Source organism: Trichoderma reesei (assembly GCF_000167675.1).
Source record: "Trichoderma reesei QM6a unplaced genomic scaffold TRIREscaffold_2, whole genome shotgun sequence".
NCBI classification, from domain to species: Eukaryota; Fungi; Ascomycota; class Sordariomycetes; order Hypocreales; family Hypocreaceae; genus Trichoderma; species Trichoderma reesei.
This window is the reverse complement of record NW_006711149.1, coordinates 1,875,074-1,901,164: the sequence shown is the minus strand read 5'-3', so window position 1 is coordinate 1,901,164 and position 26,091 is coordinate 1,875,074. Positions and strand designations below refer to the sequence as shown.

Sequence of the window (26,091 nt, the reverse complement as noted above, 5' to 3'; positions counted from 1 at the left end):
TTCGACTGGCTGCTGTGGTAATGGACCGCTGATGACGATGGCGGGCTTTGGCTTTGGCGATTCTGTATCATTGATTTTGGGGAAGATGAATGGAAGGCAGGCCTTTCCTTGATAGAGGGATTGGACGTTGTGAATATGAAAGATTACTGATTCACGGTCCAGGCTGTGTGCCTGATCCATACTCTGATAATATAGCGCGGTATCTGTTTGTCGATTAAGCTGGAATAGTCTCCATTGAAGTCCTCAGACTCATTATGCAGATAAGGCAACAATCGCTTTGGCATCAAATGGATATTCAGTGATAGGGGCCATGACGTTGATTGACCGTTGTCATGGAGTCTCGAATCACATGCCCGGGCACTTTCTAGCTAAGATACTAGTAGTACCTAACTACCTGTATCAGGCACTAACACAGCTGGTGCCTTAGCGCATTTCATCCACTAACATAGCAACCCCGGCATCTCGAAGCCTCGACTGTCATCAACACCAAAGACAAAACAAACAAAACAAACCAAACAACGACCGCCTCCTGCGCAGCTCCTCTCTATCCTTGATGTCGTTGGATCATCATCCGTCAGATACCCCAGAAGAATCTTGCCATCTCTCACTCGCAGCTGCAAGAAACATCTAGTCATCGCTTCACAACGGCTGTCGAAATGGGCGAGCTCGCCGACTACCTCGTCCAGCACGATGCCAACTTCCGCAAGTAAGCAAGCATTCTCAGCCAGGCTACCATTCCATCGCATCTTCATCCACGTCGCCCCAGTTGACCACACAGTGACTGACTGACTGAACCCCTTGCTAGATCCCGCCTCCCCGCGCTCTACTCCGACTTCCGCTCCCAAAAGACGCTGAACCCGGATGGCTACCAGGCCAACATCTCGGCCTGGCTGCTCGCCCTCGCGCGCCTCGCCTCCGAGGGCCTCCTCGCCCGCCAGGGCTCTCAGCCCAGCGCGCTCGTCTTCGATCTCGACGAATCCCTCCGCAAGTCCCTCGCCAGCAAGCAATTCGGCCAGCCGCTGGCCCTCGGCGCCGTCATCAACGAGGCGCTGGCCCAAAAGGACCTGATCCCGCTGCAGACCTTTCTGCACTCGAACCACAACATATATCAGCACAGCTGGTCGCAGATCCCGTGGGATGTGATGGGCTGGACGCTGCGGCAGTTGGGCGTGGTTGATCCGGCAAGGGGAGAGGACAGGATACCCAAGGGCAACTATGTCGTCATGAAGAATGTCGAGGCGGCGAGTCGCGAGCTGGGGGAGGTTATTGGTGATACCGCGCCGAGATATGATCGGGTCTTTACGAGAGGCCAGTTTCAGGCACTGTTCGCAGCGGTGCTGGGCCAGGACCAGCGGCTGTCCGATACAGATACCGACGTGTTGCTCAAATTCTTGTCTCGAGACAAAGACATGATTGAGTACGACGGCCAGACCGTGCGCATCCGAGCGAGCGGCGAAGCAAGAGGAATCACGCAAGAGGATTCGTCAATGGCGTCTATAAAGGAGCTGATGGGCAGCTTGGAGCATCAAATCGATCTGCTTAACAAGAGAATCGACGAGCAGGACCAAGAAGCCAGAAACGCCGTCCTGCGCAAGAACCGCGTCGCCGCCCTAGCCGCCCTCAAGGCGAAGAAACGAGCCGAATCATACCTGACCGCGCGCTACGCAACGCTCAACCAGCTGGAAACAGTAGCCACGAAACTGCAGCAGGCCTCTGACCAAGTCCAGCTCGTCAAGGTCATGGAGTCGTCCGCCAGCGCGCTCGAGAACCTCAATGCCCAGCTCGGCGGCGTGGACAAGGTCGAAAGCACAATGGACCGTCTCAGGGAGGAGATGAGTGCCACAGACGAGCTGTCGGCCATCTTGGCTGAGCCCACGGGCATGGTCGTGGACGAGGAGGAGATTGATGAGGAGCTGGAGGCGCTGGAAAAGGAGCAGAAGAAGGAGGAGGAGGAGAAGCAGCGCGCCAGAGAAGAGAAGCAGCGCAGCAGAGAAGAAGAGCAGGGAGCTGTCAAGGCTATGAAGGCGCTGAACGAGCTTCCGGCTGTTCCCACGGGAGACGAGCCCGAGCGCGTAGGATCGCCGACGAAGGAGACGGGAATTGCGAATCTGACGCTCGATGGTTGAAGAGACTGGGAATGGTGGGGTGCTTGAACAGCAGGCGAGATTCGGGAGGTGAACATGAGCTGGCGATGTCATCTTTTCTGAAGAAAGAGGATACTACAAGGACTGTCAGGATTGGGAACACGGCGCATGTAACGAGATGTTTTACACTTTATAATGGGATCTCAGCGAAATTCATGTTGCTTTGGAGTCGGGTAAGACTCTGGCCAGGCGTTGTTGCCATTGCTCATTCTTCTCATCAAGTGCATCAAGTGAACCTTTAGAGTTGTGTATGTATTGGATTTGCACTCTCTCAGTATTTGTCTGCGTCCACTATCCTCGCACTCGCCCCCTCTGCTGACGGCGTCGAGGCTAATGGTCGTTGAGACAGCTCCCAAGCCATTGGCTCAGCATGAGAAGGGGGCATTGTCGACTCCAACCCCGGCGCTGCGTCCGATCTCCTCTCTCGATGTTGATCCGATACGTTATCAGCCGTCGTTGGCCCGTCCTCGAGTGGTTGAGAAGACGAAATCACCACCGGTTCTGAATACCTCCGCGTTGAGCTTTCGGACGCCCCCTCCACCCCTTTATCCACCTCTTCCGTCTTCATCTTCTTCGTCGTCTCCTGCCGACTCCTCCTCGCACTCGCAATCAAATCCCTGAAGGAAGAATCGTGCCTCGCCGCCCACGCCGCGCCATCGAAATCCTTATCCTTAATCACCGCCGCGGTCTGCGCGACCCTTCCCATCGTCGGCGCCCGCCCCCCTTGCGTCCGCTCCCAGACATCCAGATCGTGCAGCAGCTCGGAGCGCTTCTTCGGTACCGCTGCGTCGCAGTTTGCGTTCCAGAGGGTGAGCCATTCTTTGTGGCGCTTTTCGAGGAGGATGCGAGGACCCTGGTTGGAGATGCCGAGGTCGGACATTTTCTTGCGCAGGGCTTGTTCTTTGAGCATGGAGTAGTTGAGGGGAGGAAGGCGTTCGAGTGTCTTTTGTTGTTTTCGGTGGGATTGCGCAAAGGATGACGGGTTATCTGGGGTGATTGTGTTTCTTGAAGGACTTGCTGCTGATGGCCCGGGACAGGTTTCCAGGTGGCCAAAGACCTGCCACTCTTTCATCCTCCTGTTGCACAAGGGGCAGGGGACAAGGCCGTTTGCTGTAAAAGTGAGCTGTTAGCGAGGGTTGGGATTCTGAAAGTCATGATACATCTACGACTTACGAGCATCCGGCACATAGTCCTCGTCCTCCTCGTCATTGTTCGAATCGGGAACAATCTGCTCCTCCACCTCCTCAGACGGCGTAACCGGCACTGACGCCTCGCCCCGGTTCCTGCTCAGCCTCGCCGACGTCCGCAACCTCTTGGGCTCATGCGCCTCAGCTACCACCTCCCCAGCGGCCTTCCTCTTGGGCGACCGACTCGTCCTCGCCCCGTCCTGCTGGCTCCGCGCAAGGCTCAGCGCCGCCGCCCGCGCCTTGGAAAAGGCCTCGACCGTCTCCTCCATGGACCAGTTGCTGCGCAGCTTGAGCTCCTGCTCGGTCGCGCGGCACATGGGGCACTTGCCGTCGTTGGAGAGCGCCCGCCGGATGCAGATGGAGCAGAAGGTGTGGCAGCAGGACGTGATCATGGGCGTCTTGTAGAGGTCCTTGCAGACCTGGCAGCGCAGGGCGGCCTCGACGGCGGCGAAGCCGGAGAGCGGCGTCGAGAGCCAGTCGGTTGAGTCGGGGACATCGTCGGAGGCCATTCAGAACGGGCGGTTGCGCTTCTTGGAACGAGGAATTGGGATATCCAAAAGAGAGGGGAGAAGGGGGGGGGGGGCTTGGTCTATGATTTGTTGGTGAAGGCTGAGCAAAGGCGCAGTTCTATGACCGACACAACAATTAATACTCAGGCATCAAAGCAGTGACGCTATACAGAGACGAGCTGAACAGTGACTTTTAGATAACAACGAGAGACGGCCAACTTTGGGAGATTTTGTCCAGAATGCGCCGTCGCGACTGACGCGTAGATGGAGAGGCAAACGGCTGGTTAGAGAGATAGTTCGATTAGATGCATACCTCATCGACGGACTTGCTTGTCTGGGAGCATTACCTAGGTAGTGGTGGTGGTGGACATGCATATATGCATTAAACCCTGCAAGTCCAATCGGCAGGCACGTGAGTTCGTGTTAAGTGCCAAACGCGTGCAGCCCATTTTGGAGGGCGAGCTATCGGTCCATCCAGTAAGCTGGGAACGAGCTGGCATATTGCCTCTATTGTCTTCTTCTCATACAGCCACAGAGAAGACGCAGAGCATCATGGACGAGGCCAAAAAGTACCTTTCAGACCGGCTGCTGAGCGAAGAGGTGCCGGTATGTATAATGGCAGTTTCTAGCATCATGAACAGCGAACCTGACAATCCGCGTCTGGTGTAGGTGACATATCGCCTCTTGAGCAGAGCGCTCAACATCCGGGTCAATGTCGCCAAACAGTAATGAAAACCCCTAGTTTTTTCTCACTTCTCACATTACCTGTCTAATTTCCAAGTCAGGAAGCTCTATGAGTTCTACAAGAGTCAGAATGCTTCCAAGGTGGGCTCAGTGCATGCCACCTACCTCATCTATGGCTCCAAGGCGCAAGACAGACAGCCAGACTCTGGCGACACCGACATGGACGGCTCAGCGCCAGAGCATGAGCCCCTTTCCGACCATGTGCCCACCAAGACGGTCACTATCGTGGCCGAGGACAAGCTGAAAGGTCTCGAAACTTACAGTGAACGACATTGGTGGTGCCTTGACTTTGCTAACAAGGCCGTGTAGAGGTGCTGGCTGAATACGAGCAAGTCTCTTCGTTCCACATCTACAGTCTGGCTCCGTTTCCCCAAAGAGACCTGTCCATGCTCTCCGACGTGTCAAGATCGCTCTCCGAATACAGAAATGCAGAAGACACGGCAAAGGCATTCGACACATACGGCATCATCACCAATCCCCAGGCCCGCAAGCGAGACCGAAAAGGCCGCCCCCAAATCCCGGCCCCGAGTGCGCCCAAGCCCGTCGCCAAGCAGGAGTCACAGGCGGCCACGCCAAAGCCCAGTCAACCGGAAAAGGCCAAGCCAGAGGCCAAAGAAACCCCATCTACCTCCGCCGAAGCCACTCCGTCGTCCAGCGCCGGCAAGAAGCCTCCCGCGACGCTAAAGCGCGGCGCCTCCGGGGGAATCATGCAGTCCTTTGCCAAGGCGGCGGCGAAGCCTCCCAAGGCGAAGCCGAAGCCTGAGCCTGAGCCCAAAGCCAAGGACGAGGACACCAGCATGGTTTTGTCTGACGATGGCGAAGCCGACGAGGAAGATGTGCTTCCTCCTCTCAAGACTGTCGATCTAGAGGCTCTGAAGAGGACAAGGAAAGAGCGTGAAGAGGCGCTTTTGCGCATGATGCAGGATCCGGAAGACGATGTCAAGGAGGCGGCCAAGAAGGAATACGAGCAATCAGACGAGGAGATGGAAGAGGGATCCGAGCCAGAGCCAGAACCCGAACCTGAACCCGAGCCCGAGCCCGAACAGCAACCAAAGGAAGAAAAGGAGCCTACGGAGGTGGTGTCCAATTCCAGCAACGGCCGCCGGAGGGGCAAGCGACGGGTCATGAAGAAGAAGCGCATACTGGACGACCAGGGATACATGGGTAGGTTGCTGTCGCTAATTACTTGCGGGCCAAAAAAAGCGTTACTGACTTTTGTTCGTAGTGACCATTCAGGAGGCTGCGTGGGAGTCGTTTTCCGAAGACGAGGCTCCTGCACCAACACCAGCAGCTGCAAAAGCAACGCCTACACCAACGCCGGCTTCTTCGACTCAGAAGGCAAAGAAGGGAGCGGCTGGGAAGGGCGGAAGCCAAGGCAGCATCATGTCGTTTTTCTCCAAAAAGTAGCTGCTCATGAGCACCCTTATTTCTTTCTTACAAGCCGTCTATACAATATATATATGACCACGTTGTCCCAAGATGACTTCCTCTACGTTAGATTCTGTTGTTGTCCTCAAAGCCCAACTCATACCCAACTGCTCACCGGACGATCGCTGTCCTTGGTCTGAGCCGCCAGCCTCTCATAGTGATCCGTGTCGCCCTGCATCCTCCCAATCAGCTCCCCAAGCCTCTTGACCCCTTCCACCAGATCCTCCTCCGGCTCCCAAGAGAAACACAGCCTGATATTCTCATCAAACCTCGCCCCGTCTTCATCCCCCTTCACAGCAAACATGTTGCCCCTCCCCACAATGACATTCTCCTCCTTGAGCGCCGCGTCCGAAACCATCACGGCCGTCGGCCCCCTCGTCAACGTAAGCCACACAAAATACCCGCCGTAGACGCCCTCCTCCCCCGTTCCACTCGACTCCCGCGCCACCACCCCAAGAGGCTCCAGATGCTCCCTCACCGCATCCATCATGATCCTATGCCTCCTCTGCAGCGCAGGCCTCGTCTTGGTCTCGATGAAATCAACCAGCTCCCCGCTCTCCAGCAAATCCGCCATCATGCCCGCGCAGAGCCCACTCGGCGCACCACCAGACATGCTCGACCCCGTCTTTGACAACCCCAGCGCAAACGCCGGCGTCGCCTCCGCCCAGCCCGTCCTCACTCCAGGGCCGGCAATCTTGCTAAACGACCCGTTGCTCACGGCGTGGCCGAACCCCTTGGGGTCATTGTCCGCGCGCCCCATGGCCATGTCCACGTCGCACAGCCGGGGCAGCCTCATTTCCGGCGGGCGCTCGGGAGTAAGAGGAGAGCCGCTGGAGGAGAGGGGCCATTGGAGAAAGTCGTAGACGTCGTCGCTGATGATGAGGGCGTCGTGCTTGCGGGCGATGCGGACGAGGGCCTGGCGGCGGTCGAGGGACATTGTTTTGCCCGAGGGGTTGGAGCAGGTTGGGACGGCGTAGATGACGTGGCGGTAGAGCTTTCGAAAGGGGCCTGGGTCTTTGAATGGCTTGTGAGGGTGAAGGGGTAGTGGGAAAGGGGTTAGCTCCTGTATTCCCAAGAGTTCTTGGATCAAATATCCCCCCCTCCCCCGGTGTAGCAGTCTCGTATCACGCTCATATGGAGAGAAGAACTCACCTCCGGACGAACCCCCCCTTTCTGCTCCTCCTCCCTCTCCCACGCCTCCATCCTCCTCTCCAGCTCGCCAACATCAACGCCCTCCTCATCCTCCGGCACCGCCCTCAGCCTCCCCCGAAACCCGGCATCCTCAAAGATGGCCCCCGCAAGATGATAGCACGGCGCGACCATCCAGACGGCCCTCGTCCACCCGGGGTCGGTGAAGCTCTGCAGGATGCACGCGAGGTTCTGGCTCGCGCCCCCCGTGACGCAGATCCGATTCGCGTCCGGCTCGACGCCGTAATGCCGGGCCAGCCACTCGGCTAGGCGCTCGCGCAGCGGCTGGTAGCCCTCGTCCGGGGCATATTGCAGGAGGGGCACGCTGGTGGCGGGCGAGGCGAGGATGCGCTGGGTGGCGGAGGAGAGGAGAGCCGCGGGGAGGAGGGCGGGGGAGGGCCAGCCGCGGAGGAGGTTGATTTGTTGTTTCGTGTGTTTGGTTGGCGGGGAGGGAGGTGACGAGGGAGACATTTTGGTGGTGGCTGAGGTGGTGAGACGGCGGGAGAGTGAGTGGTTTGGTTTGAGTGAGGGTGAGGGTGAGGGTGAGGGTGAGGGTGAGGGTGAGGGTGAGAGGGGGGGGTTGATGAAGCTGTGAGGATGCGGGTGATGATGGGCGTGTCTTGGTGGAGAGGGTCTGATGATGAGTCGTGGCTGGTGCGAAAGCAGTCGCATAGCGCGGCTGTGTAGCTCTTGAGAAACGTCTGATATGAACAATGAGAGCTCAAACAATGAAATGCTCCCTTGGTCTTTACTTCCATAAGCCGTCTATGATGAGTTACATGACAGCAACTACTAAGTGAGTCAAGGGTGGAGTGTGGAGAGTTGAAGCTCATTGCAAGTGTGGGGGTGCGAGGCTTGCCTTATACAAGTACTACATACCTTACCTTACACGCCTCATTTGTCACTGCAAATGGACGAGAAGCTGCATCGTCAACTCTTACAAAATGCACAAGGCGTCTAAATTTGGATTCAAGAATGCACAGAATCAACTACACGAGAATATATTCCCTTTCACTCTTCACATCTCATACGGCGCCGCCCCCGGCCCAAACACCAAGTGCGGCTTCCTCTTGGCCAGATCCAGAATCGTCACCGCAAACACGCCGTTCGCCCAGGCAAACCAGCTCCGCGTGTACTGGCTCACGTAGTTGACATCAACGCTCTCGTGGATGAGGCCGCGCGGGGACGCGTTCAACACCAGGTCGAGGCACTGCTTGATCTCGTCGTCGTCGTTGGACGTCTGCGCCTGAAGCAGCAGGCTCATGGGCCAGGCATTCTTCAAGCCAATGTGCGGTCCTATAGGATGACACCCAAAATTAGTCCTGGCCGTCGTTTTGCCTGGCCGTCAAACAAAGAACATACCTCCAATTCCGTGAAAGTCTTTGCCCTTCAGATAGTACGGATTCCCCTGCTTGTCCAAGATCATCTTCCTCGTGTTCTGGTACACCGGGTCGTCGACGTCGCAGAATCCCATGACGGGCAGAGCCAGCAGCGACGGATAGTTCGCATCGTCCATCAAGATGGAAGAGCCATACCCGTCAACTTCGTAGGCAAACACGTCGCCGTACTTTTTGTGCTTGACGATGCCATGCTCCAGCACTCCCGCACGTAGCTTCTCGCTCCATTGGCTCATCTTGGCCGCCAGAGCCTTGTTGCGTGCCGCCTGGAGCATCTTGGCCGCCCGGCCCAGTTCCACAGACATCATGGCATTCGCCGGAATGAAGAAGCCCAGAATAGTCGCATCGTCACTCGGTCGAAACGCCGACCGAACCAGTCCCGTCCCGCTATTCAGGGGATTCCCAACGCCCTGCAGATTGAGCGTCTCCGTGCCGGCATTGGTCCACCGCTGGAAGGTATACGCATTCCGCTCGTACTGGCCCGTCTTCGGGTTGAACGTCGGCTCCGACTGCTGCTCAAGCACCACCAGAAGCGTCTCGACGGCGCGAAGCCACCGCTTGGTCATAAAGTCCGTCGCCCCCGTGTGATCGTAAAAGTCGTTGGCCAGCGCCAAGAAGTGCGCCAGCGAGTCCAGCTCGTACTTGCATTCAAAGACAACACTCGGCTCGTACGCCGGATGCACCACGTCGTCCTGGCCGTTGGCGGTGGATGACAGGTCGCTGATCGGGGGCGGCTGGAAGGCGTTGCAGTACGGCGACTGGATGACATACTCGGACTGCGTGTTGATGGCGCCGACAATCAGGTCGAAGATGGCCGGGTCCTTCTTGGCCAGGGCCTGGTACGGCCGCAGCTGGTTCGTCGAGTCCCGCAGCCACTCCGCAACAATGTCCCCCGTGATGATGAACGACTGCGGCCCTTCCCACGCGCCGTCCTCCAGCGGAGGCCCCTGGACGGGGACAAAGCCCGCGTCCTTGCCGCCCTTTGTGTGGAACTTGACCGTCGTGTCCGTCGTGGAGGGGAACGCATTCTCGAAGAGCCGCGCCAGGTCGGGGTCCTTTATCCTCGACGTCACCTCCTCAATGACCCTCTCGATCTCGTCCGACTGGAACGTGCGACACCGCGGGTTCGGCCGCTGGTAGGGCAGGGCGTGCGGGCCCGAGCTGTAGGGACGACTGCGCCTGTCAGGTGCTTCTGAAGCGTGCAATCAATCAACGGGAGAGGGGCCAACGAACTGCGGATAGGTTGAGTAGAGCGCATAGTCGGGGCAGATGTCGGCGTAGTAGTCGGGCAGCGGAGCCTGCCAGTCGCCTCGGCCCTGGGCGTGGACGGGCGTCACTGCGCCGAAGCCGAGCAGGGCGGCGGCCAGTACCTGCTGGAGAGGCATGTTGGCCGAGAGGAAGCCAATTCGGCAGTCTTTTTATATCGCCCAGTGGTGGGTTCTGTATGATGAGATCATGGGGAAGATGTTTGGTGGTTTGGTGGTGGGATGGTAGTGGCAGTTGTCAAGCCTTCCTAAGGATCGTGCTGGCTTTAGGTGGTTCGTCTGAACTATCCATCCATGTCCAGTGGCAATTTAGGCCCTGCATGCGCTACAGATCCCCCACTACAGCAACCCCAGGCTGCTGTGGAGCTGCACTGCTAAGCTGGCCCTGGAGCTACAATTGAAAGACTCCGGCCGCCAAATCCGCAGCAGTACCTACCTACGTCATTATCGGGCTTCGGATTGTCACTGCATCTCGAATATTGCTAAGACGTCAGCATTGATGGAGCTCTCACTTGGAGGAATGATAAATTGCTAGGATACAGAGAGATGGCATGTCACTTTGTTGACTTCAGGGGGAGAAAGCAAGCAGCGATCGAATATGTGTTGTTCATTATGCATTAATTTGTACAGGGAGGGTATTGATCCATCTGATAACCATCGTCACTCACACAACAAGGAAGCCAAAGCGATGAACAAGGGGGAAAGCTGAGCTTCAACCCGAAAAAAAGGCTTCAACCCTGAGTGATGATCCCTTTTGAGCAAACCGGCAGCAAGACGATGCTCCAAACCCCAGTCCAACCACCTCAACAGCATCACCACCCCCACGTACGGCTGGATGCTGTAAATACCGGCGGCTTCCACTGGATCTTGGACGGATCAAGAACCCTCTTTTGCTTTTGCTTCTGCTTCTCCCGCTGCTGGATCAGCCTCTCCGGTATCACAATCTTGTGGTCGCTCTTGTGGTACACCTGCATCTTCATGGCTTGCAGCGTATGCTCAACGTCCTGCGTCGTCATCGCCAGCGCCGAAGAAATGGCCTCGATTGTCACCTTCTCATCCCGCTCATTGTATCCCAGCAGCAAGTCGAGAATATTTTCAGACCAGTACTGACGGTAACTCAGCAGACCAAGATCGGACAGTGGTTTCTCTGGGGAGCCCAGCTTGCCTTCAATCTTGGACAGCTCGTACGAGAACTGAATCAAGAGACGGCCATAGCCTTTCCGCTGGTACTGCGGGAGAGTCAAGATACAGGCCACGTTGTATGCATCTGCGCTCTCCTTTTCCTTGGAAAAGTATCCCACAATGTGGCATCCCTTGTCCGTCCGCATCGTCATGACATAAAACAGAAAGGGGTCCACGTCGTAGTAGAGCGTCTTGTGGTCCAGGAACATCTTGGACAAAAGACACAGATTGCGGCACCACGTCCGCTGCCGCCTCCCATCAATCTCGAAGAACGAGACGTAATCGTCTCTGTAAATCTCGTTACCCGGGGGGTGCTGCAGCGTGCACTTCTTTCGGTGTCGCATAAAGGCAAACTCGTCCCCGTAGTAGCTGAGGCAGAACTCGCAAATGTAGATCACGTCCTCGAGCGCAAAGACCTCGGGGTACGGCGAAAAGTACCAGGGGAAGAGGTCGTGCTTCCCAAACTGAACCTTTGATATGTTTCGTATTCGCGATATCTCGGCCGGGTTCTGTGTCATCGATCCCGACGTCCTCAGCTTCTCGATTTCCTCCTCTCGGCTGAAACCATGGTCTTCCTTCTTCGCCTCTTCCTCTTTTTCGTCCGCAGCCAAGTCGTCACCGGCGCCTGGTGTCGCGCTCGCTTCGAAGCTGCCGTTTACCTGAGATTCGGCATCTGGTCCGACCGATGAAGATTTCCGCTGGCCTTGCGAATCGACAAACTCTGTTGATGTGAGGATCAGGTGGTCAGCGATCCATTGGGAGGGGCCAAGTCCTCGAAGGAGCTGTTGAAGGACATCAAAGCGCCAGAAATGACTAGACACTTACCCGTCCATGGATGCGGCGTCGTCGCCTCGCTGTTCACAGACTGTTCGCGCTTCCCCGGCCGCTTCTGCGACTTCTTGGACACTTGCGACTTCTTGGGCTGGCCTGACGGCGCCTTTTTGGATTTCGAGTCCTTCGGCTTGTCCTTCTCGGGATTTGGCCACTCGACGTCCTGGGTGAAGTCGATGCGCGCGACCGGCACCCACTCGTCCAGACGCTTGTTGAAATTGTCAAAGTTGCAGTAATAGTGCTTCCCCGACTTGGTTTCTTTTATGCTGAGGATTTCGGCTCGTCGCGGCTGGCCGTCTTTCTCGACCCAGGCAATGCAGCCCGTCTTGAGCGTCTCTGGTGTTGCTTTGCCCTTTTGGCGCGGCGTATCGGAGCCCACCGATGGCTCGCCGTGAGGCGTGCCGCCCGCCATGATGGAAAAGTCGAAATGGTCGAGAAATGGATGAAGGAGAGATGGGAAGAGGCAAGAAATGCGATCCAGAGGGGCCCGGCAGAATATTGCGATTTTAGCGGCTGCATCACATGTTTCTGGCCAGCTCTTGGCTTTTCTAAGCAGGCGGTGAAAGCTTAATAATCCGATAAGGCAAGGTGCGTGATTGACTGACTGGTTGATTGATTTCAACCATCAATTTCAAGACCCTTGATTGAGATTAACACGCATCGCACGCAAGCATAGGTATTGCCTGAGCAGAATCTGAAGCTTTTTTTTTTCCGCTCTGTATCACCGACGCATGATGCGCTTTCTTGCAACCCTCATAAACAATAAGCTCTTTCAGGCCCCTATATGAAAGGATGGCCGGGCTTTCATCCAACTGGAAAAAACTTCAAGCTCAACTCAAGGCCGAGGCCGCCTCCAACCCTTCAACTAAGCGAAAAGCTGAAGAGCAGCTACAACCTCCAGCGAAAAAGAAGGCTTTGGAAACTTCCAAAAACAAGACGTCAGGGGTGCAACACCGCAAACATAGAATGGGCGGTGTCCAGAGCTCAACAGCAGTCGAAAAACCAAAGGAAACTCCGTCTCCGTCGCTGGCAATTTGGGCAAAAGATCATGGAGTCTCGGCGGAGGATCTGGCTGAGGCGTACGGTCTCGGTGTCAAGGGAAACTCGCTGATGCTGGCATCCGAGAAGGACAAAGTGAACCACGGCCTCACAAAGGGCCTCGAGATTGGAAAGTACGTCGCCATCGATTGCGAGATGGTAGGCGTCGGCCCCGGCGGCCATGAATCAGCGCTGGCACGCATCAGCATCGTTGACTTCCACGGGCGGCAAGTCTACGACTCGTATGTGAAGCCAAGGGAGCGTGTCACCAACTGGAGAACGGCAGTCAGCGGCATTTCGCAGAAAGAGATGAGATTCGCAAGGGATTTCGACGAGGTGCAGAAAGAAGTCGATGCTATTCTCAAGGACAGGATCCTCATTGGACACGATATCAAGCACGATCTGGATGCTCTCAAGCTCTCGCACTCTCCAAGGAACATTCGCGATACCGCCAAGTACCCGGCCTTCAAAAAGTATGGACACGGGCGGAAACCGGCGCTCAAGATCCTGGCGAGAGAGATTCTCGGCATTGACATTCAAAGCGGGCCGCATTCGAGCACCGAAGACGCAAGGGCTACCATGCTGCTATTTCGCAAGCACAAGTCTGGCTTCGATATGGACCACGCCAACCGATTTGCTCCCAAGCAGCCAGCACACAATGGCACAACTCGTGTGAAGAAGAAGAAGAAGTGATGGAACCACACGCCTTCCCCAACCCCTGATGGATTGGCACCCGTCGGCCAAGTCAATATTCTCCCACATATCCCACTGTGGAGGTGAAATCACCAGTAGCTTGAGCGAAGGCACCTCATGTTCTAGATGATACCGCGTTGGCCAGACCAGCAGAAGCAGTCGGTCACTAAGAGTAAACTGCCTGATACTGATTAGGTCTAGATCTGAGTGTTGAATGGTAAGGACCACTGATAGTAAGGTACCTACCTACCTTAACCTGGTCCCTTTTCCACTAATGTACCTAGGTAGCAACCATCTCTAGACGAGGCATTGATGGAGGAAACATGCATTGTATATATATATTCAAAAGATGACTCCATCAAAACGAACAAGATATTAAACATACTTCAATCAATAATCAAATCAGTCGAATGGCAAATGGTGATACAAGATCAAAGTGAAGTGCTATTACCGGCAGACCCTTTGACCAGTGCTATTTTGAGGTTAGCGCGCGTGAACACGCCCAGATCGCAGCTCCAGATCTCAGATTAGATAAGGAATCCCATTAAGCTACAGCGCGTCTTGCTCAGAAGACGCGACCCAGGTTTTACCGACGGGAATGAAATAACGGTTGTTGCTGACGGTCAGGAGTGTTATCAGTGTCACTTTAGAACCTCGTTATCACACAAACCCTACTCTCGATACAGGATGTCTGAACAGCCGATGCTCGAGATCCGAACAGACGAGGCCGCTGCTGGCAAAGGCATTGTCAACCTGCTGCCCTGCCGTGTCCAGCACACCGGCCCAACCGGGCCATCTTCAGCTTACTGGAATCCCAGTGTCGATGAGAGTGAGTCTCACAATTCCATAAGAATTGGTCAGGATCATGACACTGAAGCCATATCTTCTCATTCTTCAGATGGCATCAAGACTGCCTATCTTCGGGGCAGGAGGCTTCAGGGAAAGACGGCCTCGCTACCTGAAGGCTATCGAGGCGTTGTTCTTCAACGGAAAGACGATGCGCCGGAACCTGCCGAGCAGCCAGACGTCGTCATGATTGGAGAAGACGGAGATGAAGGGTCAGCTCCCAGACTAGGGACAATGCACGTCATGACGAAATTCGACAAGATGGTTGTGTGGTCGCATGATGCTGTTGCTGATGCTTTGTCTGATCCCTACCTGAGAAGCGTGGAGGAGTGGTTCAAGGTGGCGGAAAGTGTAAGTTGGCTCTCAAATCTATTGCCAGGGAACAATCGGCTGATCAGATGGTGTTGTCTACAGATTCATTCCTACGAAGAGGAGGAGAAAGGAGATGCCAAATGAGAGCGAAGTGAGACGGGAAGAGATGGGCTATTGGCACCTGCTAACGATATTTGATGATACCCAATTCTGTACAGAAGAAGTCGAACAGTTGTGATTAAAAGGCCAGCATATAGAACACACGAAAAAAACAGTTATAGAAATGAAGCATTGGACCATAATGTGAGGCCGCGAATGGTAGCATCGTGATATACCTTATTCGTAGCGTTGAGCTGTCAAGCTTCATACTGGTACCTTAGATAGAGCAGCACTGCCAGATGCAATCAATTAAATTTCGCGTCGCGCTAGTCCTGAACAGGGCACCTCGACGCGGTCCCACGCGTGTTCTCCCCTCCAAAGGCTTTGCGACCCAACTGGAGCATGAAATTGAATCCCACCTCCAAACCTCCAAAATCGGGTTCGGCAACGATAATCATCCTCGACAGCCTCGCCCTTTGCAATCTTGCACTTGCATCAGCATTTACCCTCAACGCCTCGTCTCACAGCTGATGCATATCCTGACGGCTTCACCACACATCTTATAGGCCGTTTTCCTCCTCCCATAAGCCCCCAATGGCTACCCCTGCCGAACCCAGCCTGATGATGTCGGACGGCTTGGCCCCGCGACGCCCTGGAGGCTTCCCCTCGTCCTCGTCAGCTCGTCCGCGCGGGCCGCCCTCGGAGAACATGGGAACGCCTCGCGACGACTATGGCGAGGGCGACGGGTTTGCCGACGACCAGCTGCCGCGCAGCTCTCGCATCCCCGATGCTGCCAGCATCCCCAAGGTCGAGGACCGGATCGGCCTGCTGGTCCAGGACCACTTTGAGGGCTTCATTGAAAAGTGAGTGAACCGAGAACCATCTCAGAAACTAGTCTTGATTCTTTGCTCCTGACTTGTTGACTAACCGAACAATGTCTCCCATGGCGATAGCTTCATCGAAGATCCCCTCTCGTCAGGCGCCCCCCCGTCGAGCGCCGTCACAACCAACAAGTACTACATTGCCCAGATCAGGGGCATGCGCACATATCAGCTCTCCACATTCTACGTCGACTACAAACACCTCGCCTCCTGGGAGAATGGAAGCTTGGCAGACGGCGTCATCCGGCAGTATTATCGATTCCTCCCCTTCCTCACCGCCGCACTCCACAACATGATTGCGAAATACGAACCGCAATACTTCCGCGAGCACCGACAAGCCACCGCATCCAGCAAGCTGAGCACCTCTGGCGCCAGCCAGTACGGCTCAGGAACACAAAGCGACTATACTCAGCGGAAGAACGAGCACCAGCAGACGGACAAGCTGTTTTCCATTGCCTTTTACAACCTCCCTCTTGTCTCGCGTATTCGAGCCCTGAGAGCCGCCAACATCGGCCAGCTGCTCTCCATTTCCGGCACTGTTACGAGAACCTCGGAGGTGCGGCCTGAGTTGTCTCTGGCCACATTTGTCTGCGAGGCCTGTCGCGCCGTCGTCCCCAACGTCGAGCAAACTTTTCGATACACCGAACCAACTCAATGCCCCAACCAGACTTGTCAGAACAGAGTCTCGTGGCAGCTGGACATTCGACATAGCACCTTTGTCGACTGGCAAAAGGTCCGCATCCAGGAAAACAGCTCCGAGATCCCCACGGGTAGCATGCCTCGCACCATGGACGTCATCCTGAGAGGCGAAATTGTCGACCGTGCCAAGGCGGGTGAGAAGTGCGTCTTCACAGGTGCCTTGATCGTGGTACCAGACGTCAGCCAGCTCGGCCTGCCTGGCCTGCGACCCACGGCCGTTCGTGACGATCGCGGCGCCCCTCGTGGTGCTGACGTTGGAGGCAACGGCATCACCGGCCTCAAGGCTCTCGGAGTCCGAGACTTGACGTATCGCCTGGCATTCCTCGCGTGCATGGTTGCTCCTGATACCACCTCCACCAGCCAATCTGCTGCCAGCGGCGCCATCGATGTAGTCAACGCTCTCACTCAGAACGGCGGCAACACCTCTGAAGGTGCTGAATCTGTCGAGGAAGCGCAGGCTGCCGTCCTAGCGTCCATGAACAGGGCGGAAATTGAAGACCTGCGATCCATGGTCCACGGAGACCACATCTACTCCCGACTGGTCAACTCTATTGCGCCGGCCGTGTATGGTCATGAGGTAGTCAAGAAGGGCATTCTGCTGCAGCTCATGTCGGGTGTCAGCAAGACAACCGCGGAAGGAATGCAGCTGAGAGGTGACATCAACATCTGCATTGTCGGAGACCCTTCGACGTCCAAGTCGCAGTTCCTGAAATATGTGTGCTCCTTTGCTCCTCGTGCAGTGTACACCAGCGGCAAGGCCTCGTCGGCTGCCGGTCTGACGGCTGCCGTTGTCAAGGACGAGGAAACGGGAGAGTTTACCATTGAGGCCGGTGCGCTCATGCTTGCTGACAACGGCATCTGCGCCATTGACGAGTTTGACAAGATGGACATTGCGGATCAGGTTGCCATCCACGAAGCCATGGAACAGCAGACCATCTCCATTGCAAAGGCCGGCATCCAGGCCACGCTCAACGCGCGCACAAGCATCCTGGCTGCGGCCAATCCTGTGGGAGGCCGCTACAACCGCAAGACCACTCTGCGCGCCAACATCAACATGTCGGCACCCATCATGTCTCGTTTCGACTTGTTCTTCGTCGTGCTGGATGAGTGCTCCGAGCAGTTCGATCGCCACCTTTCCGAGCACATCGTCAGGGTTCACCAGCAACGCGACGAGGCCATCACGCCCGAGTTTAGCACGGAACAGCTGCAGCGGTACATTCGCTTTGCAAAGACATTCCGCCCCGAGTTTACGGATGAGGCAAGGGAGTGCCTTGTTGAAAAGTACAAGGAGCTCCGGGCCGACGATGCCCAGGGTGGTGCCGGCAAGAACTCTTACCGAATCACCGTCCGTCAGCTCGAAAGTATGATTCGTCTGTCTGAAGCTATTGCCAAGGTCAACTGCGTCGAGGAAATCTCCTCCGACATGGTCATTGAGGCCTATAACCTCCTTCGCCAAAGTATCATTTCTGTCGAGCACGACGACATTGAGATTGAGGAGACGGAAGACGTCCAGGAAGACAGCGAAACGCTCCGTCGCGCGGCGGATGCGGCTTCTGGAACCACCCCTGCACAGGACCACGAAGGCGACGCTGCTATGGGCGAAGAGGGTCAGGACGGCGTATCCCACTCCGCTGCTGCCACGAAGAAGAAGTATACCATCTCCTACGACACGTACATCCACATGGTCAACATGTTTGTCCAGCGGATCACAGAGGATGAGGCTGGCACTGGAGACGGTGTCGAGGGCAGCGTTCTGATCAACTGGTACCTGGAGCAGAAGGAAGCCGAGATGGAGACCGAGGAGGACTACCACCGGGAGAAGACTCTTGCGAACATGGTTCTGAAAAAGATGGTCAAGGTGAGATTTTTTCTTCTTCCTTTCTTTTTACCTTTTAAGCGACGAATTTTCACTAATCACAACCGCTCTATAGGAAAACATCCTCATGGCGCTCAGGGGCGAAGGTCTGACCGAGGGCGCTGGGCCCTCTACGCCTATGAATGTCGTCTATGTTTTGCACCCCAACTGTGCTGTTGAAGACATCTAAGCAGAGGGGTCTTGCCCCCTTTCTCTACACAGGCCTTGTGATATGACATTCTCATCACATGTTTAGTTTCACCATTTGATGGGGGGGCCGGGGGGGGTTAAAAGAAGAGGGGAAAATCAGGAGAGCGGACGGGGATGGGGATGGAGAATACTACTCACATGATTTCATGAAAACTTGAAGGGGGAGTTTGGGAGTTGAAGGATATATAAAATGAACAAACCACATGTTGGAAGGGACGCATGAAGGGTATGCATCTAACGAAAGATGGAATGGAATGCTAGATTTATACTTGGATCATGGCCATTGAAATACATCATTTAACCCATTTGAATACATCAGTTAACCCATTTGGAGTACACCATCTATCAAGACAGCAACGAAATCGAATCATGCCTCAAGACATCTGTTAATCTGTTTTGCTCAGTTAGCAGTCCAGTAGTAGTATCAGCTCCCATCTACTCTTCAAGCTACCCTATTCGTATACATATACACATAGTATATCACCGAAGAAACTAAAGGCGTCTTCTGGTTTTGGCGCAAAATGTCTCTAATGAGTGCCAAAGACCTACTATTACAATCACACACGATCCCACAAGTAGTAGAGAGTACATTGGGAAAAAATTACAATGGTGGTTTGCTTGGGTTTGCCTTGTCTGAATCTGCCTTATTTTGCTTCCCGCCTATCCCCCCCCCTCCGCCCTCTTCACAATCCCTCCCTCAAATTCCAACAGTTTCACGAAAAGAGAAGAGCAACCCGCAAGGCAAAGGTTAAAAGGCCCTTATTGTCAAGGCAAGGTTTTAAAGTAAGGTAAAAGGTAGTCAGACACGACAAATACAATGATAATCAACATCTAGCCCAACTCCTACGAGCCCTTCCCTTCATCCCGACTGCAGCCCCTTTCCACTGTAGGAAAAAAAAATGAAGCAGTCGTTTCTCTTCATCGTCTCTCTTCTTGTTCTTCTTCTCCATCCTTTTTGCCTTCCCCTCGTCCTCATCAAAGCTGCCCGCCCTTCTGGTACCATTGAACCATGTGCTATCAGGTACGTCCATGACAAACGCGGAGGACGAAAAGCGAGATGAAAAGTGTGTACATACATACACTCCGCCCCTAGTAAACAGTCCAGAGGCAATTGGCTCTCATTGCACACAAATACGGACTCTGCCCTGAAACTAGTAGTCAAAGTCAGTCCGTTTCTCCATCCGCCCGTGAATAGAGAAGAGGTCGCAAGCTATCGTATCAATGGCCTCAGAGAGGCAGAGGTCAGATTGGGAACGCGACGTAAAAGGTAAGTCGGAAAAGCAAAGCGTGTGGTGTGATTGATTTGCTTGCCGGTGGTCCATAGGGAGCCGGCCGTGACCCTTGCCTTCCCAGCATATCCCAAGAAGGTCGGTCAAAGATTGTTTATATAGGACGGCTTCATCTTCACCTAGTTAGATGATGAGCCTTGCTCGCGAGGCTGTGAAAACCGGCTCCAGTTATCAGATCCGCGACTGCGATATCCGCCACGGCTGCTACGGCTGCCACTGCTTGGATTCGCGGCATCTCCGTAGCTGTTGGAAAACTCCCTCTTGCCGTTGCCGTTGCCGTTGCCACTGCCACCGCCGTTGCCGCCTCCTCCACCACCACCACCACGGGATCCGTGACCACCGCCTCGGTGTCGTGAGGACGGCCTATGGCTTCCTCGTCCGCCCCTTGCGGCAGAAAAGGGAATCGTGGCCGTCCTAGGCTCACTCATCCCTGGAAAGTACACTCTCACGACATTTCCGCCGCCAGCGACCTCGGCCGGGAAATAGTATGGTTCGGCAACAGACGGCTGTACGTAGAACCTCTTTGGCATCGGCTTGATGCTTGCGGCAGGCTGCCATGCAGCTTCGGGTGCATTGTGCGGAAGTCTAATCCGCGGCAGAGAGCCCATTTCCTGCTCTTCAAAGCATTCCTCTGCCATGGGCTTCGAGGTGAGCGTCTGGGGAGATTCCGCAACGTGCTGCACGGTTACAGTAGGCAGAGATACGGTTGTAGGCTGCTGCTGGTTGCTCGTATGATCCAGCGCGTGCCGACTCGCAGGGTCGATTCCCATATGTTTTGGCGGAGACGCCTTTCCACCATTCAGAAGGTTGTTGATCTTGTCTTGCCAGTTTCCCTGTGACGCCTCGGAGACCCGTCGCGCAGGATATGCATGAGGGATGGGGGCGCGAGATATCTCTCTGGAGGGTGCCCTATTGGCCCACGGGTTACTCGCTTTGGCTTGCAGTGCCTGGGCAGCCACCATGGCGGGAGGGAGCTTGACCACTGGTTGCGGTTTGGGTAATGAAACATGCGGACGTGTGTGGTCTCCTTCATACACAGGATGGCCTTCCATCGTTGGTGGGGGAGGAGACGGCGTAGAGGGGCGAAGCGGTTCAATGACGCCAACCTCTGTGCGCACGTCTCTCGTGGGGAAGAATCGGGAGGGTCGCGACTGAGGAGTTGTAGTTGGGCCGTTCGGGGGCAAGACAGAGCTGCCAGCCCCATTTCCAAGGACTCCAGACTGACCACCCATCAGGGAATCCTCTGCGTTCTTCAGCTGACCTTCACTGGAACTCACGGCACGCCTGCTCCCATCGCCTGGGATGTGGACGGGACGCCATGTGTCCTTGATCGTTGGCTGAGCATCCTCGAGTGAGATTCCACGCTCAGCCATCTGACGCTCACGGTCTGTTCGCTCAGCCAGCTTCTCCGCGTTCATCCTCTTGTCGTTTTCAGCCACGGCCGTCACCCACTTGTTGGCGAGCTCAGCTCCCATGTTTCCATATCGCGTAGCACGCGACCCAATAGGCGCGGGGACTTGGTTGCGGTTATGCGAAGACTGCATGGTAGTGGGAGGTGCGATAGGGGCGGGGGCGTTACCAGCTGAAGCGGGCTGGGCAGATGCGCCGGATACGCGGCTGAGTTGAGGGTTGAAGGTGCCGTTTCCGAGCCCGTTGTCGTTGTCCGGGGAGCTCCAAACATTCCGTGGCGCTCCGGCGCCCCACGAAGAGAACCGCTCGGGTCGACTGCCCCAGACGCCGGGAGGCTCCGCGTCCTGGCTGTGAGATGGCCGCCTAGTCGTCGGTCCCGCCGGCGGGACGGTGTTTGCCGATGGGGCATCCTTGTGGCCAAACCCGGGCTTTTCGATGTGAGGTGCGCTGGCTGCGTCATTCCTACCAGAATCTGCTTGATGCGGATGGTTTGCCTTCGCGGGAAGTGGTGCCGACGCTTGATCACTGGGCGCTGGTTGCTGGCTCGGCGTCGATTTCGCCGCGCCTTGTCCCTTGGGTGCCTCTTTCGCCTGGGATTTCTTTTCAGGGGGAGGCCCCATGGCTTCTAATTTCTTCTGTATACGCTCCCGGCGTGCAGCCTCCTCGCGGGCTTCTTCCTCTTGCCGACGTTTCCTAGCCTGCTCGATACCTTCACGCATCAATTTCTTCTGGAACTCAAGGTCATCTTCCAGCTTATGGGAGGGTGGTGGTGGTGCGTGGTGCTCAGGGTGTGAGTTCCCCTGATGAGGAGTGGCGTAGCTTGTACCAGGAGAGGGTCGCGAGGCTGGATCGTGCAATGGCTGGTGTCTTGATTGTCCCTGACTCATCACGGATACCGCCACAGGAGATACTGGGCTCTCCAGAACTGAGCCTGCCATGGAGCCTCTCCGAATACTGAGAAACTCGGGGCCTGGAGGTACCGAACCCTCGTGCCCCTTGCTCAGACGCTGCAGGTACGATCCGCTGCCACCGCTCACATTGGAGGACCCGCGGCGTCGTCCAAATGGCGCATCCGGGGCAGTACGACTAGTCTGGAACGCGGCAGAGGGCTCGGCTGGGTGGTCTGGTGGAGGCCCACGCTGTAGCAAGGCGGGATATCTGGTTTGTGAATCGGAACGCATCGACGGGCGTCGATCGGGAACGGGCTCATATCGTCCGGACCGAGAGTTGAAGAGCTCCTTATTTCCATACGACGACCTGTCTCTCCAAGTCGAACGCGAGTAATCGTCCGCCCCCATGTCCCGATGAGGTAGGGGAGCCATGTTACTGGAGAAGGATGACTCTCGCAGGGAACCGCGCGGCGGATACGCCGTCTCTACGGATCCAGGTGATGCCTTCTTGACAGGCGGCAAGGTAGCCCACGGTGACTTGGCGGGCGCCGGCGGCGCTGGGGGCTTGGCAACGAGAACCGGCTTTTCTTGGGCAGCGCTCTTAAGCACCAGCCCCTTTCCAGACGGAAGGCCCCCAGATTTGGGCACTGGAGTGCTCGTGGCGGCGGCCGAGGGCGCCGGAGAGGAGGGCTTCTCTGGCGAAGCATCCTTGGTTGATTCCGACGCACGCTCTGCCGCCTTCGCCGTCTCGTCGGGATGGGGGAGGGTGGTTTTGGTGCCATCTCCCCAAGTTATGACCTCGGGTGCCCAGTCGTCGTCATCGTCATCGATGTCTGCCCATTTGTTCTGCCCTTGGGTATCTTCTTCATTCAGGCGACTAGCCATGTGAATTCCATACTTTTTGAGCTCTTCGTCAGTGAACTTTTTGGGTTCGGGGGCTAAATAAGGACGAGATTGGGTTAGTTTAGGCTCACTCTCTTCTCTGAATCTGGGGGTTCGATCGGGTGACATACGCCTATTCTTGTTCCAGACAGCATTTGGGTCAGGCGCAGCAGCCGGCTTTCCGCCATTCGCCAGTGATGAGAACCGCGGAGATGAGGTGCCGGTGCCGCTGCCAGACTTTGCAACCAACCGCGGTCGTGATACCGACAGGGTGGCGGAGCCGGTCGGCGGGGTACTCGAGCCCGCAGCTGGCTTGTCGCTGGTCTTGGACGAGACGCTCGGGTTCGCCTTGGAGGCCAGGAACGTCTTGTTGACCGAGACAGCCTTGAAGGTGGTCGGCTTCTTGGCCGAGGAGCCGGTGCGGCTTATGCCCTTCTCACCATCCTTTGCGCGCGACGCCTCGGTGTCGGACCCCCCACTCACACTGACGTCTGCCGAGTTGATCTGGTCCTCGACATTCGTGATGCGTTTGTTTGCAATGTCTTCAGGGAGTGGGGTGCCTCCGTTTATAGCCGGGGCCTCCAATTCGCCATGTCGAGAGTCGGACGCCTGCGAACCGATCAACATCAGGTTAGCACAGCTCATATAGCACACAAGGCTTCGTCACACCCATGACAAGAGGGGGGTTGAGAGGCACAACTGCGCCGACGCCATTACGGAGGCGTCCTGCGAGTTCTGCAGCAGCAGGGGACAAGGCGCCTCACAGGTTGCGGTTCAGTCGAGGCAAACACATCAGCTGAGTTGTCGGTGGAGGGCTCCGTGGCCATCATCCGTCGTGGTGGCAGGTGTGCGCCGGTGGGAGTCGTAAGATGCGAACTCTAGCCAGAAACAGGAGCGGAAACCAAATCGCCTCTCGGGGGGGTTTTCGACTGGGGACAGGGCCTCACGGTGTGCTCGTTTTGCCGTGAGCAGCACCCAAGAGAAAGGCCGCAGCGTTGGGATCGACGAGGGCAGAGGAGACGAAGAGGAGGGGGAGCTGGGAATCGCGAGTGGAACGACCTGACGCTTTGGAGAGAATGCAGGCGGCGGCGGCGGGCGATGCAGCGGAGTCTTCGGGGGGGGGCTCGGGTCCTCTCTTCCAGGGCCTCGCAGCGAGGGTCGGTGTCGGCGGAAGGGGTCGTCGGGATGAGTCGCCGTGCTCGAGAGGCTTCGGCTGCAATTTGCTTGCAATCGTGATGGTGAGGTGGAAGCGACCTGATTTTCGAAGCTGCAGGCCGGTTGGTTATGGCCTAGCGCTGAGTGGGAAAGTTCCGCCTGATCGGGGGGCCCGTGCGCGCCAAACGGCCACTGAAGCCACTGAAGCCCCGGTGTGGGAGCGCTGAGGACAGCCGCAAGCCGACCCAGCCCGCAACCAGTATAGGGCCTATTGTTCAGGCGGCTGGTGGGTGCTATTGAGGGCGGCTGGGGTTTAGCACGGAACTTCTGCACAGTGTCTGCGAATTTTGCACCGCATGTCCCGGATATGGAGGCCGATTGAATGCTGAGGTGACCAGGGCGACCAAGAATAGCAACGGCAAACCAGCTTGTTGCTGATCTCTATCGGCGAGTAGGTAGTGAATTGCAACACATGCTTCAATGAAATCAAGCACAACATGGCCGTCTCCAATAGCCCTTTGTTTCCTCCTTTCAGGCAGGCTGTCAGCATCAGCAGATCCCCTACCGAGTGACTCATGGCACAGCCGATCCGTGTTCATTCGATTCACTTCAAGTTGTTGCCCGTGTTTGCGAGCACCAGTCATAAGACCAAGGAGGAACCTCATGACAATGACAACGGCAAGTGCCAAGAGAATAATATCTCACACTCGTGAGTGTGAATCGAGATTGCTGCATACTTATGCCTGCTCTTGTCTCTTGCTGTCTCCTCTCCATATCCCCTTTTGATATTCCCTGTCCACACTGCTTGTGTCTCCTAACACCAAGACGAATGGCAGAAGAACAAAGCGACAATAGGTAGATCGATCTCAGGAGCCCAGCATGATCGGCGTTACCCATCACTCACACCATCGATTAGGAGAGAAGCAAATGTTCAATGCGTCTGATAGTACATAAGGAAGTCCGGGCGTGAGCATACACGGCACCGTTCTAAGTCTATTTACATGGCCACTCGTTGTCTGGAGAAGAGCGGCATCAACAAACCATCCAGAGTACTTTAGTGCGCATTGTTCTTGTGGTGACCTATTCCAGACGTTAGCTACCCAATATTCACCCGCAACAGATAGCTTCGAGTACGTACGCAGGTGGAAGTAGTAGTTTTGAGCGTAACCAATGCCGATGAGGAAGAGCAGGGCGTGGACAATGGCTATAGAATTCGAGAAACGTCAGCTTGCGATCCCTAAATGAGACTCTGAATCGGGGCATATCGTACGCGTAGCGGAAGCGTTCTTGCCAAAGTACTTGGCCTGGTAGCGTCCGAGAAGACCCTTGGCCTTGACCTCAGGGGCGGCACCCCGGGGCAGCTTCTCGTAGAAGCTCACGACACGCTGCATGCGCAGAGCATCGGGAGCAGCACCAATTGCCTAGCATCGAGGAGCCTTTGTTAGCCGATCGTCCATTGTCCCGCATGTCGTCCGATCAGAGCTTTGCCGTCCGTCTTCCTCCCACGGCAATCCAGGTTTCGACCATTGTCATTGCGTTCCTGATAGCCTTCTTCGAGAGTTTTCGACAAGCGCAATTCGGCGTTGTGCATCGTATCATCTGGGATGGCATCATACCTTGGGGGAGGCAATCTACAGATGCACTGTTAGCAGACGCTCAGCAACCCAAGCACGCCACCACAGATCTCACCTTGGGGGGAATGAGCGTCGAAAGCGCTCGGCGAGTGACGAAGCTCATGGTGTCGGATAATGAGGAATAGACGCTCGACAGAGATGGCCGGAGTGTTGAGGAATCGCTGGATTTGAACGTTTCCCACGTTCCGCAGCAGGCGCAAGAGGTTCTTTGCCGAAAAGCACTCGTTCTCGGCAAAACATCGCTCCGCACCGCCCAATCAGCGCTCGCCGCCGTCGCCCCGAACCATTATTCGCCGCAAACCACCATCGCAAGCGACCGTCAC

The 26,091-nt window shown here is 56.0% G+C and overlaps 11 protein-coding genes across 11 annotated transcripts; 5 read left to right on the top strand and 6 right to left on the bottom strand.

Moving 5' to 3' along the window:
• Positions 1-502: 502 nt before the first annotated feature.
• TRIREDRAFT_75072 (uncharacterized protein) lies at positions 503-2,199 on the top strand. The gene is made up of 2 exons (XM_006962397.1): positions 503-706; positions 806-2,199. The coding sequence occupies exons 1-2, from the start codon at positions 657-659 to the stop codon at positions 2,124-2,126; spliced, it is 1,371 nt and encodes a 456-aa protein (XP_006962459.1). The 5' UTR covers positions 503-656; the 3' UTR covers positions 2,127-2,199.
• A 216-nt stretch (positions 2,200-2,415) lies between these two features.
• On the bottom strand, positions 2,416-3,840 carry TRIREDRAFT_104000 (uncharacterized protein; the record flags this gene model as incomplete). Its single annotated transcript, XM_006962181.1, has 2 exons — positions 2,416-3,254; positions 3,318-3,840. 2 exons carry the CDS (start codon positions 3,838-3,840, stop codon positions 2,416-2,418), a joined length of 1,362 nt encoding a protein of 453 aa, XP_006962243.1.
• Positions 3,841-4,379: 539 nt separating this feature from the next.
• Positions 4,380-5,991, top strand: TRIREDRAFT_75069 (uncharacterized protein; the record flags this gene model as incomplete). The annotated part of the gene is made up of 5 exons (XM_006962396.1): positions 4,380-4,446; positions 4,510-4,565; positions 4,626-4,831; positions 4,894-5,748; positions 5,810-5,991. Exons 1-5 carry the CDS (start codon positions 4,393-4,395, stop codon positions 5,989-5,991), a joined length of 1,353 nt encoding a protein of 450 aa, XP_006962458.1. The 5' UTR covers positions 4,380-4,392.
• A 118-nt stretch (positions 5,992-6,109) lies between these two features.
• Positions 6,110-7,671, bottom strand: TRIREDRAFT_55190 (Aspartate/tyrosine/aromatic aminotransferase; the record flags this gene model as incomplete). Its single annotated transcript, XM_006962180.1, has 2 exons — positions 6,110-7,036; positions 7,177-7,671. The coding sequence occupies 2 exons, from the start codon at positions 7,669-7,671 to the stop codon at positions 6,110-6,112; spliced, it is 1,422 nt and encodes a 473-aa protein (XP_006962242.1).
• Positions 7,672-8,218: 547 nt separating this feature from the next.
• On the bottom strand, positions 8,219-9,982 carry TRIREDRAFT_103995 (uncharacterized protein; the record flags this gene model as incomplete). Its single annotated transcript, XM_006962179.1, has 3 exons — positions 8,219-8,496; positions 8,563-9,770; positions 9,831-9,982. 3 exons carry the CDS (start codon positions 9,980-9,982, stop codon positions 8,219-8,221), a joined length of 1,638 nt encoding a protein of 545 aa, XP_006962241.1.
• Positions 9,983-10,674: 692 nt separating this feature from the next.
• TRIREDRAFT_21542 (uncharacterized protein) lies at positions 10,675-12,287 on the bottom strand (the record flags this gene model as incomplete). The annotated part of the gene is made up of 2 exons (XM_006961927.1): positions 10,675-11,765; positions 11,870-12,287. 2 exons carry the CDS (start codon positions 12,285-12,287, stop codon positions 10,675-10,677), a joined length of 1,509 nt encoding a protein of 502 aa, XP_006961989.1.
• A 380-nt stretch (positions 12,288-12,667) lies between these two features.
• Positions 12,668-13,606, top strand: TRIREDRAFT_103993 (uncharacterized protein; the record flags this gene model as incomplete). Its single annotated transcript, XM_006962395.1, has 1 exon — positions 12,668-13,606. One exon carries the CDS (start codon positions 12,668-12,670, stop codon positions 13,604-13,606), a length of 939 nt encoding a protein of 312 aa, XP_006962457.1.
• Positions 13,607-14,293: 687 nt separating this feature from the next.
• Positions 14,294-14,908, top strand: TRIREDRAFT_55039 (uncharacterized protein; the record flags this gene model as incomplete). Its single annotated transcript, XM_006962394.1, has 2 exons — positions 14,294-14,423; positions 14,505-14,908. The coding sequence occupies 2 exons, from the start codon at positions 14,294-14,296 to the stop codon at positions 14,906-14,908; spliced, it is 534 nt and encodes a 177-aa protein (XP_006962456.1).
• Positions 14,909-15,324: 416 nt separating this feature from the next.
• Positions 15,325-18,488, top strand: TRIREDRAFT_75063 (uncharacterized protein; the record flags this gene model as incomplete). Its single annotated transcript, XM_006962393.1, has 3 exons — positions 15,325-15,726; positions 15,817-18,301; positions 18,375-18,488. Exons 1-3 carry the CDS (start codon positions 15,458-15,460, stop codon positions 18,486-18,488), a joined length of 2,868 nt encoding a protein of 955 aa, XP_006962455.1. The 5' UTR covers positions 15,325-15,457.
• A 1,211-nt stretch (positions 18,489-19,699) lies between these two features.
• Positions 19,700-23,806, bottom strand: TRIREDRAFT_120276 (uncharacterized protein; the record flags this gene model as incomplete). The annotated part of the gene is made up of 5 exons (XM_006962178.1): positions 19,700-20,082; positions 20,158-23,035; positions 23,111-23,521; positions 23,597-23,637; positions 23,769-23,806. The coding sequence occupies 5 exons, from the start codon at positions 23,804-23,806 to the stop codon at positions 19,917-19,919; spliced, it is 3,534 nt and encodes a 1,177-aa protein (XP_006962240.1). The 3' UTR covers positions 19,700-19,916.
• Positions 23,807-25,063: 1,257 nt separating this feature from the next.
• On the bottom strand, positions 25,064-25,890 carry TRIREDRAFT_45153 (uncharacterized protein). Its single transcript, XM_006961984.1, has 5 exons — positions 25,824-25,890; positions 25,751-25,765; positions 25,405-25,555; positions 25,273-25,338; positions 25,064-25,214 (listed from the first exon to the last, which is right to left on the bottom strand). Exons 1-5 carry the CDS (start codon positions 25,869-25,871, stop codon positions 25,189-25,191), a joined length of 306 nt encoding a protein of 101 aa, XP_006962046.1. The 5' UTR covers positions 25,872-25,890; the 3' UTR covers positions 25,064-25,188.
• Between the last annotated feature and the right edge of the window lie 201 nt (positions 25,891-26,091).